This window comes from Hydractinia symbiolongicarpus, chromosome 3, assembly GCF_029227915.1.
Source record: "Hydractinia symbiolongicarpus strain clone_291-10 chromosome 3, HSymV2.1, whole genome shotgun sequence".
Classification (NCBI taxonomy): domain Eukaryota; kingdom Metazoa; phylum Cnidaria; class Hydrozoa; order Anthoathecata; family Hydractiniidae; genus Hydractinia; species Hydractinia symbiolongicarpus.
The window spans coordinates 3,565,936-3,579,511 of NC_079877.1; the positions used below are offsets into that span (position 1 = coordinate 3,565,936).

At 33.2% G+C, this 13,576-nt stretch overlaps 1 protein-coding gene across 1 annotated transcript; it reads left to right on the forward strand.

Moving 5' to 3' along the window:
* The first annotated feature begins 2,659 nt into the window (after positions 1-2,659).
* Positions 2,660-9,781, forward strand: LOC130635511 (translationally-controlled tumor protein homolog). Its single transcript, XM_057444856.1, has 3 exons — positions 2,660-2,824; positions 8,956-9,468; positions 9,683-9,781. Exons 1-2 carry the CDS (start codon positions 2,797-2,799, stop codon positions 9,456-9,458), a joined length of 531 nt encoding a protein of 176 aa, XP_057300839.1. The 5' UTR covers positions 2,660-2,796; the 3' UTR covers positions 9,459-9,468; positions 9,683-9,781.
* Positions 9,782-13,576: the final 3,795 nt, after the last annotated feature.

The window sequence follows — 13,576 nt, forward strand, 5'->3', positions numbered from 1 at the left end:
TCGTAAGCTTTTTTCTTGTTTAGACTCTAACTTATTTAGTTGTTCTACATGCCCTAACTTTCACTATAAAAAAAATAATTAAAATATCAACAAACAAACAATTTCTTATCCCATCTCTTGAAAAAAAAAGATTATGACACCCTCCTGTTATGAATAATATATGTTTAAAATTACGCTGATTGCTAAAATCTCAAATTTCTTAGTCGATATCATTTAGGAAAAATAATTAATATCATTAAATCTTTTTCAATGGTATCAGAAAAATAATTAAAACTAAGTAAAATACGCATGTTGTAACACCCTCCTTCATTATGAAATAAATAAATAATTTGAATGTTGCGAAAGACTTTAAATATTGTCAACTAAACTATAGTCCATGAAACTTTTTTGCACTTAAATATTAATTTTCTTATAAGACTACACAAAAAACATTAAAAGAACACTTAACTTTTTTATTAAAATAAATTTTGTGTTTTCAAATGGGAAAATAATAACTTGCTGTATAAATTTCGAAACAGGCTAAGTATAATCTGTCGTATATCTTTCAAAACAACTCAGGTATATACATTCTGTATAACTTTCGAAACAGCACAAGAATAATTCTTGCTGTACAGCTTTCAAAACAACACAAAAAAACTTGCTGCATAACTTTTGAAAACAAGTTTTTTAACATGCAAGTGTTTTTATCTTTTCACCTTAAGTACTAGTTACATTTTTTAGTGAGACAATTTATTATTATTTTTTCTTTGCAACTAAAAAATATAAACTGCATGCGTTTGCGAAAATACATAGAAAACGGTTTTTGTAACACGCTCCTCCGTTGTTATTTTTTTTGTTATTATTTTTTTGTTGTTGTTCTGACCATACATTCTTATTTTTCCATGAACTTTTATGAAATCGGACATTCGCTAATTTAACATTCGCTAATAAAAACAAAACATACATAGAAAAATATGCTTGTCGTAACACCCTCCTCCTTATTTTATTTTATGTTGTTGTTCTGACCATTTATACATTCTTGATAAAATTATTTTTATTTCGCCGACAGACAGACCATAAAATACTATCTACTTCGCGCGTAGAACAAGTAATTAAGTTGGAGTCACCTTATTAAAATCCAATTTCTAATAAAAATACAAGATGCAAAAGAATTTTTAAATGTAACAAAAACAAAGACACAAGATTAGCTATACACATCTATTGTTCAATATTTTTAATGTTATTCATGATCCATCGGGACAATCACAATTAATAGTGATGATCGCGATAGCATTGTTATTCTTTTATACATTGCGACTATCGCAAAGCTCTTCTTTAACATTTTTTCTATTGCAATGGTCACGATAGGATCGCGGATCGTTCGTGTCCTGCATGATACAAGCACACGATGTTAGGTGTCCTGATTCCAGTACTGTAAGAAATGATACTAGACTGTCATACATAAACTGGTCTGCCCTGATTATGGTGCTCCAATTATGTATTTTCTGTCCTGCTTATAAACTATGACATCGTAGATACTAACCTAAGCAAAAGTTGGGTATAAAAAAACAGTAGTCTGACAAAAACTCTGGATATGTCACTGGCGATTCAACATGGGCGAGTGAATCTTACCATAGCCCAGGGTTAACCCAAGCGATGTGAAGGTAATTGGGGAGATGGCACACTGTATGGACCGTTGTTGCCAGGAGTTTTCTAGTAGAGCGCGGATCCTAATTGGGTCTGCGTAGTTCAAAATGAGCATTAAATACTCTAGGACTTTCCAACTAAGCCATGGCCCCTCCTGATAATAATAGACAGGGTATATCCCTCCTCGATATTTGTGAGGCTAGCCATATAAAATATGCACATCTATCTATCTATCTAACAGGGCAAGCTGACATGTACAAAATCCAGGCAGCGTTCTTAATCTGGGCAGCGTTCATATACTCTGTGAAGAACAGTTTTATGGTCTGTTGTAAGCATCCCTTATGGGAGGTGGGCAAGTAAATAACCTCTCATTTCAGCTGATATGATAAATATATAGTGTGTTAAGATTTTCTGTCAAATTTAACTAAAATAAGCAAATTAAAACAGAATTCATTAAGAATTTGCCACTTCAACCAGATGCCCCAAGTTAAGTAAAGCACAGCTTGGTTGCCGACCTTTTTCAAAGTTCCAGGGCTTTGAATGATATTATAGCTACTAGCTAGTAAAACCTTTATCTCAAAGAGAAGAGGGTTTAAGGCATGATTTTCTCTGGGAGCTACGTGTCATTTGAACGTTGGCAGGTATTATTAATATAAAGTAAAAATAATTATATAATAGGATTGTTAATAAAAATATGTTGCAGAATTTGTGAGGTTTTCTAACCATTTCGCCCATTTCACACAATACCGTCGGTTCGATTCCGCCAAAATTTGAAGTATATAAAATGTGAAATGTTGATTGTTTTTCCACATATAAGTCGGGCTTTATACAAAGTCAAACGAAGAAAAATAATTGTCTGGCCATTGTGACTGACCTTGGACGTAATTGCTTCATGTGGGGCATGTATGACAATTAGGATTTTGTCTATTAGACCATACTTGGATGGCTTTGGCCTGGCTGGGGCATAAATCAAAATTTCCGATCCGGCAAATTTGCTTCACAACCAGCTAAGTATTTGTTAGAGTTCTTGCGAGAGGGTAGGTTGGGACTTATGTAATTTTTCACAGTTATAAACTTCATAGGCTGAGACAACTGCCTACATCGTCCTTTTGATCCGGCGAAAATAAAAACAGAATCAGTTCATCCATATCTGACTTTACATTTAACATCATGAGACTTTATAAGGATATTTTTACAGGTATGGAATCCCGAATTTTATTCTTATCAGTTTTGAAGAATATTTTTTGATTTTATTTAGTTGTTTTTATTCATTGCTTTTATTCGTAGAGTTGTAATAATATGCCTTCAATATCTCTCTTCGGATTAGTTACTGATGATTATTTTGAAATAGCTGTATGATATCAATTAATATTCTTTGCTATATAAAAGAAAGATTAAATCCACATTCAGCCATTTCCATTATGGGCCATTGACAAACAGTTTTTGTCTCTGTTAACGGCAAATTGGCCGCTAGACTTGCTCTCTCCTTCTGCCCTTAAACAGCACTCATATTTCCCCTACATAATTTTTCGTCTCTGTTAGCGGCAAATTTGCCGTTCAATAGAGTTTTGGCCCTCCCCCCACAGCTGTTTCGGAGCGGACAAAAATGCTACGAAAAAATAATTGGATTTACCCTCTCAGTTAAAACAGGATATCTCAAAAACAAAATAAGATTTTTATATTCTGTAAAAAGAATAATAATCTTACATAAATTGTCCATATTATTAAAAAAAAATTTTTTTTTGGCACCTGTCCGAAATTAGTAAATTTAGGCCAAAATGTCTAAAAATGACTTAAAAATTATCATTTAGATAAATGTCTTCCACAAAATCTCTGGAATAATGTTAAAAAAACATGTTTTTTATAGTCCACAGGTTAGGTTAAATATCTGGAATGAAAATTACTTAATTTTATTATTGTCCGAAATTGTCCAAAGGGTTATATTTGGGCCAAATGTGAGAACTATGTGAAAAACGGCCTTAAGAGCCTTATGTATGCTTAAAGTTCATTTATTAGCTAAATAAAAAACATTACTTTGGATTTTAAGACCATTAAAGATGATTTAGATGAAATATTAGTCTGTCCGAAATTGTCCAAAGGTTATTTTTGGTCCTAAGGTTTTTTGGGCCAAATATGTGACATCTATATATTAAATAAAACGTCATTCAGAGTCGACGGTTTCAACATTTTAGTTTATCATGCTAGAAGAAAAGATTTAAAAATATGTTCGCCAAAAATAATGTTTTTTTTTTAATTTTGTGTGTTTTCTTTGACGAAATAACTCGAAATCCATAACACACATGTATAACATATTTATATATTTAAAAAGGAGAAAAGTAGATCGTTTTAATACTTTTTATTTCAGTAAAATTAAAACAATACAAAAAAAGTTTCAATAACTTAAAAAATGATACAAATACAAAATTTCAAAAAAAATTGTGGAAGCCATTTTAATTTTGTCCGCGGTTTGACTGTAGCCAAACAGCCGTGCCCCAGCGCTTTACGAAACAATCTTTGTGGAGACTTTACAAACACGAAATCCATTTTTTTAAACCAATCCTAGATTATGGCAGATTTTAACTGTGGAAACATTTTCTTATTTGTTGAATTCTTTTCATTTCCCTAAAATATATATAAAAAAGGTGATAAAGTGAAATTTGTCTTCATTTTTATATTTTTAACGAACAATGTATTGCCCCCTTGAACAGTTTGGGTCAAGTTAATATTTCTTTATTGGAAAACTACTTTAAAAAAATATAATAAATGCTAGTGTACAAAGGAACAATTTTTGCCATAAGGTACACTTTCGCCATAAATTATTCACACAATTGTGAGACGCTTAAATTGTCTTTCATTGATCTAGTCTTTTATGGATTCATATTAAATAAAATACAATGTTTGAATTAGTAGAGCAAACTTCCAGGATATGAATCATATTTTTAACTTTTGCAAAAAAATAATTGCATCCATATCATTTGCTATTTTGATTCTTGCCAATGCTGCACTTAACTTATTAAAATTTCAACGAAAATTAACGACGGGTCGACGAAATATTTTATTCCTGCGAGAATGACCTAATTAGGATATCAAATAGTCTAATAAGGATGTTGAACAAAGTGTGGTTTTTAAAATGGCGGTTGCAGAAATACAGTGTTTGGCCAGAAAGAATCTTCGAGTTAGGTCATGCGCAAAATATTTTAATTATTTTGGTCAATATCTTTTAGAGTTCCGTCATACAAATTTGACAATTTTTTTATATATCAAAGCTTTGAAATTTTGCTGCACAAAGAGAGGAAATAAAGATGAAGACAGTGCGTTAACAAATAGCCTAATTAGTTTATGTTATCCTAATATTATTATTATTATTTTGCCTTGTTTGCATATAAGGGCTCTAGTAATAGTTCTGTATGCTTGACCCTTTCATCCTTTCTATGTACTGTCTAATTTCTTTCCTTTTGTCTCTATGAAAGCCACTCATATTTCTTTTTAATAATTTATATTTTAACCCAGTCCAACTGTTTAGCGTTTCTGTATGAGTGATCATGAAATATATTTGATTTGCAGGCCTTTTCAGGAAAATTTTAATACGTGTGTGCTAAAAAGCACGCCTTATGTATTTTAGGTGTGTTTTTGGGTGTGCTGCACTGGTTAACTTCTTATAAAATTTGTCATTTTGCAGGTGCTATCAATAGCACGCCTAAGCCATTTTGCGTGTGTGTGAAGGTGTGCGCATGCTATTGCACGCCTCTCCTGAAAAGGCCTTGATTTGTTTATGAAATTGAATGTGTAAACTCGATTATTTTTTTTACCTAGGCAACAAACTCCAAATAGACTTTTAGAAAATGTATTAGGCCAACATAAATTGAGTACAGAATATATTTCTTTTTGCAGCCACTAGTGAGTGAAGTTGTACCTCTGCTGGTGACATTTATATTACTCCATGCGTGTGGCCTTGTGATTATGGGTTTTGCTTCGCAATCACAAAGTCTGTGTTTCGGTCCAAAGTGCGGTCATGTTTAGCAAGTGTCTTTACCACAGCTACGGGCTAACCGATGCCATGTGAGAACACAGGACCCATGTTAGTAACAGTATTTCCAATAATGAAGTGGCTATATCCTGTATAAATATTTGGAAGAATAATAATTGGTCCAGGCAATCTGTGATGTGTCGACAAGTAGAATTTAACCTTATTTTTAATTGTCAGTTTCTAGCAATGCTTAACTTTAAAATAAGCTACAACAAGACCACGCAACATAATATGCAAATGTCTTACGTATTGTTTTATCATACGCTACATATATATTCAAAGATTTTAAATCACATAACAAATCTATTCACCCCTGTCACTACATCATCATCATTCATCATTCTCGGCTTAACGTCCGTTTTCCATGCTAGCATGGGTTGGACGGGGTATATTAATGACCCTCTTCCAATCTGATCTAGACTGTGTTAGATCTAAACTCAACTTCCTCTCTATCAAGTCTGTCCTTATAACCTCCTGCCAAGTCTTTCTCGGTCTGCCTCTGGGCTTTGCCCCAGGAACTATCAAGTCTCTACACTTTCTTACCCAATTTTTCTCCTCCATTCTTTCCAAGTGCCCCAGCCAATTCAATCTTCTTATCTGGATAACATCTTTAATTCTACGGAGACTTAGCCTGCTTCTTAGCTCATCTGAACTCTTTCTGTCTCTCAGACTGGCATTACACATCCACCTAACCATTCTCATATCATTCCTTTCTAAACGGTCAAGATCTTCCTGCTTCACTGCCCATGTCTCACTACCGTACAACATAACACTTCTTACACAGGCCTCATACAACCTACCTTTTACCTCAATTGACAGGACTCTGCTAGTCAGTAAAGGAAGTAACTCTCTAAACTTTTTCCAAGCAGAACCTATCCTGCAAGTAACACTTCTTCCAACACCCCCTTCACTGCCCAACATATCACCTAAGTAACAGTTGTACATCATTAAAGCTGGAAATACTTCATTCTCTATAATCTCACCTTTGCAACGCTTGCATACAAACTGTATGTCAGCTCTTAACCTTCCACTAATACTACTGCACTTCTTATGTACCCAATGCTTGCAAGTCTGACAAAAAATTGAGTTACTACCAACCCCTTTCCTGCAAACTCCACTTTCCAACTACAAGGTCACACTTGGCTGCAATGCTACTTATCATGACTTTAGACTTTGCTGTGTTTACCTTCAGCCCTTTCTCTTCTAGTCCTTTCTTCCACTTCTCAAACTTTTCAACTAATTCTTCCATCGACTCTGCTATGAGAACCAAATCATCTGCATACAATAACTCCCATGGACAAAAATCAAAAACTGAACTTACTAATACATTTCTTGATAATTTCGCGATAACTGTTCATCAGAATTTAAAAAGACCAAGCGATGTTTCTCTAATTTTTGTTGTTGATTTTATTGTTTGTCATAAGGGGGATTTTCAGAAAGCAAAATGAATGGCAAACTCCCAGCAAAATTTAACTGATCATGTACAGTTTGTTTTGATTTTGTTTTAACAATTTGGCTTTAATGGTAGAATGTTTCGAAATTTTTTTTGCAATAACCCAATATTTGGGGATGTCAACTTTGTTTGCGATGAAAGCTTGGGTAAGCTTGTATAGGCCTTATGTGTTCACTCACAAAATTTGATTGCAAACCGACATGTAGATTCCAAGTTATTGAGTCATAGGAAAAAATTAAGAGGCCTTGGACGAGCAAAAGAGTGTCATTTTGGCAATTTATTTTAATCAATTCACCTTTATAATATCTATGCATTGGTAAAGTTTAAATGTACCTTAACAGGCCTAAAATTATATGGCAAAAACTGTCAAAATCTGGAGCATATATTTAAATCTAAAATTCCTTGTGAATATCTTGAGAATGAGAGGACCTTCAAAAACAATTAAAGCTTTTTAAGCTCTATAATATACTTTATAGTCGGAAATTTTTGTAACAACTTTTTTTCGTGATTTTTGGTCATTTTCGCGAAATTAAAATGCTGCGAAAAAATTAATTAACGAATTCGTGAAAATAAAATATTTCCTTTTTTTTTCTTCATTTTTAGAAGCAGAGGTAAAATTTTTGCAACAAAATAATTCTGGTGATACCCAGTTTGATAAAACCCTGGAAAATTAAGAAAGAAATGCACTTTCAAAATTTTAAAATTTCCTCGTTTTTCTGAGTATGTCAAACATCATATTACACCTCTGGTTCAGTTTAAAAAACTCTGGAAAGAATTAAAAATAATTGTTTTCTTTTTATTGATGAAAAGTGCTTACATTAGTATTTTTTTAGATTTGCCACATGTTTTTTATTCTTGTGGAAATAAAAAAGATATTGCGCAGGTATAATTTGTTGCCACAATTCGCTTTGTCATAATTCTCCTATAAAAATTGGAGAAATTCTACTGCAGGCCTATCAATAAGGGAGAGCAATAGCTCTTGCTCACACAAAGGTTGCCCAATTCTGAGAAACGAGAAACTAGCTGAGCCATTGATTGCTCCCCTGATTCCACAAAAAGTTTTTCTGGCTGGGCAATAGAAGTTCCTCTCACGTGAAAATCAATGTTATTATTTCCAGTAAAAATTAACTAAAATATATAAAAAAAGATGATAAAATAAATTAAAAAAAATTTGTAATAAAATATGCGTTTTATAAACTTGTTTCATTTATTCAGCTTGCTTGACCAATTATTGTAACCTTGGAGAGCGATTTATTGCTTGGGTGTTATTTTCTTATTGATAGGTTTGCTGCTGGTAATGGATAGATGTACATATTTTACATGGCAGGCCTCACAAATAACGAAGAATATACCTTGTCTAATATTTCCAGGAGGGGCTCACAACTGTAGAAACAGTTTTGAGTGATTAATTAAGTGGTTAATTCTTTGTATGTTGTGTGTGATATCTGAATATGCATCTGTGATCATGTTTAAAAAATTGGTTTTTGGATCATTTTATTTTATTTTTCTATGTGGGTCACTGTTTTCAAAAAAATTAATTTTGATACTGCACTACACAAAAAAAACTGAGCCTCAGATTCAGCTAAAAAAAGTTTGTTATTATTATTGTTAACGACATTGTTTGACTAAACCTTAGCTTACAAATTTAGCCTAAATTATCATGCAATCCATGACAATGAAAACCAAAGTAAAGTGACAGTTTCAGATACAGTATTTTGATATATGAATAATCCAGTTAGTTCTAAAACTTTCTTTAAAATAATATTCAAAACAGACAATGTTAGTCAGACATTATTTGAATTCGCCCAGACAATGTCACCATGAGTAATCAGTACATCCATCTTTTTAGAAAAGGATGTGTTCACAGACGCTTTCAAAATCGAACTAGTGGATGATCTGGTTTATGTTGTGACTGGAAAATTGATTGAATGTTCCACTGAAATTGACGAGAGTGCCATAGGTGGTAATAAATCTGCAGAAGATACTGCTGAGGATGTAAAAAGTGATGCTATCTTAATTGGAAATATTATCGATGGTGCTAACCTCCAAGAAATTCCAAGCATTGCTTCGAAATCCGACTTCAAGGCTGCAGTGAAAAAATATGCAGATAAACTTGTGAAAAAGGTTTCTGAAACAGACGCAGAGCGTGGCAACTTTTTAAAGACGAACATGTCAAAAGCTATCGCACCTATTTTAAAAGATTTCAAAAATCTACAATTTTTTGCCACTGATGGTGATGAGTTGGATTTGGATGGAATGATTATAGTGTATGAACAGTTAGGTGAATATAAAGTGGGGACTGAAGTCAAAATAACAGTATTTAAGGATGGATTGTATGACGAGAAATGTTGACCTCCTAACAGTATGTGTTCTTATTGTATTTCAGATAATTTGGGTTTTTATCAGTAAACAGGTGCAATTTGAGATTATATTTTTAAAACTGCACTTTAATAACACTGGAAAACCTAAATTTTAGTGAATATAACCAAAGCAAGAGATCAGCAATTTGGTGCATATACATAATTTATGGATTTAATCATGTTTGTCATTATAATTTGTTTACTTTTTTATTTTAGCTTACTGGAATTTCACATGGATATGTCTTCTGAATTGTAAAATTCGCCGATTTATGTCTTGTACATCTTTAATAAATATCAACAATGACTTTGTCTTTACACTCGTTTTTTCTTACAAATAAGCAAACCACAAGTGTTTCCAAGGTGCTGATGTAGAGCTTAAATACATGATAAATCATGCATTAAAAATAATACTTTTGTATGTTGCAGAGTAAAAAAAGATTGTTCTTCAGATCTTCAGCTTTCACAACTTTGTGTCTTGCGGAACTTTAATGAATAAACATTTCCAGAGGTACGAACCTGTTGGGATCCTTTAGAATTACGAAGTATGTGTGACGGGATTTTTTGGATTGTTAATTTGGAATAAACAACAAAAACTTTGTCCATCCTTTAAAAACTTTTCCAGCGTAAAATTTGAAAAATGGCTGTAGTTTACGTCCCAAAAGTTTTGCAATGTGGGGGACACACTCGCGAAATTTTGTCTAACTATAAAGTATTTAATGATGACGTAATTTGGATCTGAACAAACCTTGTGTTTTTAAGTCAGGTCTATCCCCTAAAATGTTTTGGAAAAAGGATGAAGATTAAAGATAATATCGTTTCCTCGACCGAAAACAGAATTTCAATGAGTTCCCGCAGATCCGTATGCTAATTTTTATAATAACTCTCGCACTATAGTTTACCCTCACAGAAGCCTTTAATTCAATCACTTCTCTTCGCGTGATGCCAAAGTCGCTAGCGCTTGATTAATGTCAAAAGGCTAGAACCCTAGTGCCCGTGGAAATATCCAGAGGCAAGAAAAAAAAAGGAAGCGTCATTTGAGTTTTGATGTCATCAACAACCCACATGCAAAAAAAATTAGACTCTGGTTTTTACGTTGCCTCTAATGTATAAAGCTTAACACGTTGATCAAGAAAATATATGTAATCACGTGCTTTTGATGAACGGTTAATGAGATGTAACGGTTTAAAAATTTTGCTAACGTCAGCAAATTCCCTTATAAAACAACAAAAAATGTTTCTTTAGAAATTTGCTAACCGTTGCTTTCATCTTATAGATCTTGAAATGCTGATCAAGAAGATGTATAGGATCATGTACTTTTGACAAACGGTTGCAGAGATATTGGGGTTTAAAGGTTTTTTGATGAGGTAATCAACCCGTCCATTCCGAAACGGATTCTGGGACCGAGGTTTGGGAAACTTACCCAAATTGATCCCAGGTGGTCTGTAGTTACCCGTGCAGTGAAATATCCTTGATGTCACCACCTCGTTTCCAAGTTATTTGGGATCAAAATTTGAAGTAACTTCAATGGCTTTATGCATTTGATATAGGATATTGACTTTAAAGTACTGTTATTTTCGTCGCGCCGCAACGTCAGAAAATTTAACACATTAGACATGCAATTTTCGGCTACATCAAAGGAAAATGAGCACATCTACTTTGCTTGTCACAGACAGACATACTCTCTATATTATTGGGAGAAAGTTTTAAATTACTATTGTTGAAGCTGCTGCATCAGATGAAAATTATGATATTTAACTCCCTGGATAAACTCACATCCTCTGCATAAAAGTCTGTTCACCACAAACCATTGTTGACATTTTTCGGGGGAAGAAGGGGGAGCCAAGCTCGACCCCGGCACCTTTTACTTTTGCTATCAGAAAGCGCAGCGCCGTTGAGAAGCAAATAATCCTGGGGACGAGGTTGAGGGAGCCAATGTGACGACAAATAGAAACCATCGTGCTATCTTAGGGCTGAAGTTTTGCGGCTGATTACGTGTACTTCTATATGTATTTGACAAATAAATAAATTCTGCTTAAATTATTGTCGCAAAATTCACACGGGCTAATATTAATTCACTTCACAGCTGCTTCGAATGTCCAAAATCCGTTTTCAAGATGGCATTTTGCGGAACAAATAAAGTTTGACATTTTCGAGTTTTCTCGTTCGATCCTAGCCCTGTTGTCTCTTCTTGACACGAAATATGACCTGGAAATTTAATATCTTGAACCTCCAAGCCCATTCTTGCTTTTGAGTCAGCAATAATGCTCCCGCACTAGCAGTTTCTGGAATTTTTTCCAGCCAGAATATTATTCTTCAACACCCCCTACTAACTTATTAATAAATAAATTTTCGCTAGAATTAAATATCGCAAATAGTTGTTTTTCGCGGAATGTTTTAATCGCCACTGACGCCATTCGCGAAAATATGTTTTCGCTAAATTTTGTCAATTTCGTTATTTGAGACATTATATTCTTACAAAATTCCTTTTTTTTTAAATTTTTTTTAGCAAAATGTCGAGATAATAAGTAATTTGTGTTCGGGTATAAAATTCACTAATTTTAACCCTGACAATGCCACACCAAAATGATAAAGCATTGGTTCCGGTTAAAAAAAGGTAAAGACAATAGACCTTTCCCGAATTTCTTAATTATGTCAAACCCAATTAAAGCGGTCGATACTAAAAAAGGTTCTTATCCCTAAGTTCCTTAGCAAAACGTAGACAAATTACCTAATTTTTATACATATTTCTGTTCCATATTTGCCTCAATTCCGCGCTGAAAGTTACGGTCAAACCCTTTATATAGCCGAGCTTTCCAAGAATAGCCTCGTTTTCAAAATAATTATTTTCTTTAATTCAAAATAAAATCCAACCAGAATATTATATTGCACTATAAACTTACATTTTTTTCATGATAATTTATTATTCTATCCGAATATCCTAATTTGAAGAGTACAGAATAATTATCAAATTTTGGATGACGCCATAATTATTATAATTTATGAAATTCGGGAAAGTTGTATTTTGCAAAGAAAAAGTTCTGCAGCAATGTAGAAAAATACACTAATAAAGAAAAATGACATCTGATGTTGTAGGTTGCATGATTTCTGTATCTCTACATCAGACGCCAGTTTTCTTTGATTAAATATCTTTTTCTTGGACATTTACCACCTTAGAACAACTGCAGCAATTAGTTCAGTGAATCAAAACCTTCTGAAACAGCTTCAGTATCCCATATTCTCTCATAAAATCGCTGTATATAGACTAAGGCTTAACTGCATACATCGGAACAGGCACTTTTATTCGGATAAAGGCTTAGTTTTTTAGATTTGAATATAGATTAGTATCTTTGAAATGCAGCAAAATCGTAAAGTAAATTTAAGTAAAAAAAAGTAAATTTTCAGAAGGGGTCCAGTATCACTTTCTACATATCTCTGCTGGATGTAAAAACATCGTCAATTCTACTCACAAAGATCAGATGGATCAGGAAAACATGGCATACATGGGAAACACGAAAATATAACTGTCTAGTGAGTTTTTCAGAGAAACACAAAAAATAATCGAGTACAAGTAAATAACATGAAAACCGTTCACAAAATCTCCCGCAGCAAATCCTCTGTCAGTATAACTTATCATGGTCAGAAATTTTTTTAAATCTTTCCTAGCGTTGATATTTTTGTTTTTGCAGAGGACTACAACCAATGCTTTCTTTTTTTGTTTTTATAGCGTACACACCTCAAATACTACCCAAATGAAATATTGCTGGTAGGCTCAATTTGAAACAAGACAGATAGTCAATGAACGAAGGAAGGTCAAAAATAAATCTTGTATTTGCTCTCAAAATTTTTTTAAAACACAGAACAAAATATACTTGCTAACCGAGATTTACTTGCTTTGTGTGCAAATGTAAATATTCTGACGGTGCGATATGGGATATCTTAAAAAGCTTTAAACTCTTAAGCTCTTAAACTAGTGATTCGCAAAAGCAGTTTTTAGATGTTCAAAGGCTGGGCAAGCTACAGCATTTTAAACATAAAACCACGTGAATACATTAAAAAATGCCTGAAAATCAATATTTAAGTTATCTTTCCAAAAATATTACATGTCATAAG

Excerpts from the sequence above, each read along its gene's own strand:
- LOC130635511 (XM_057444856.1), top strand. The coding sequence starts at position 2,797 with ATGAGACTTTATAAGGATATTTTTACAG. Across the intron at positions 2,825-8,955 it reads TTATAAGGATATTTTTACAG|AAAAGGATGTGTTCACAGAC; the intron begins GTATGGAATCCC and ends CCATCTTTTTAG.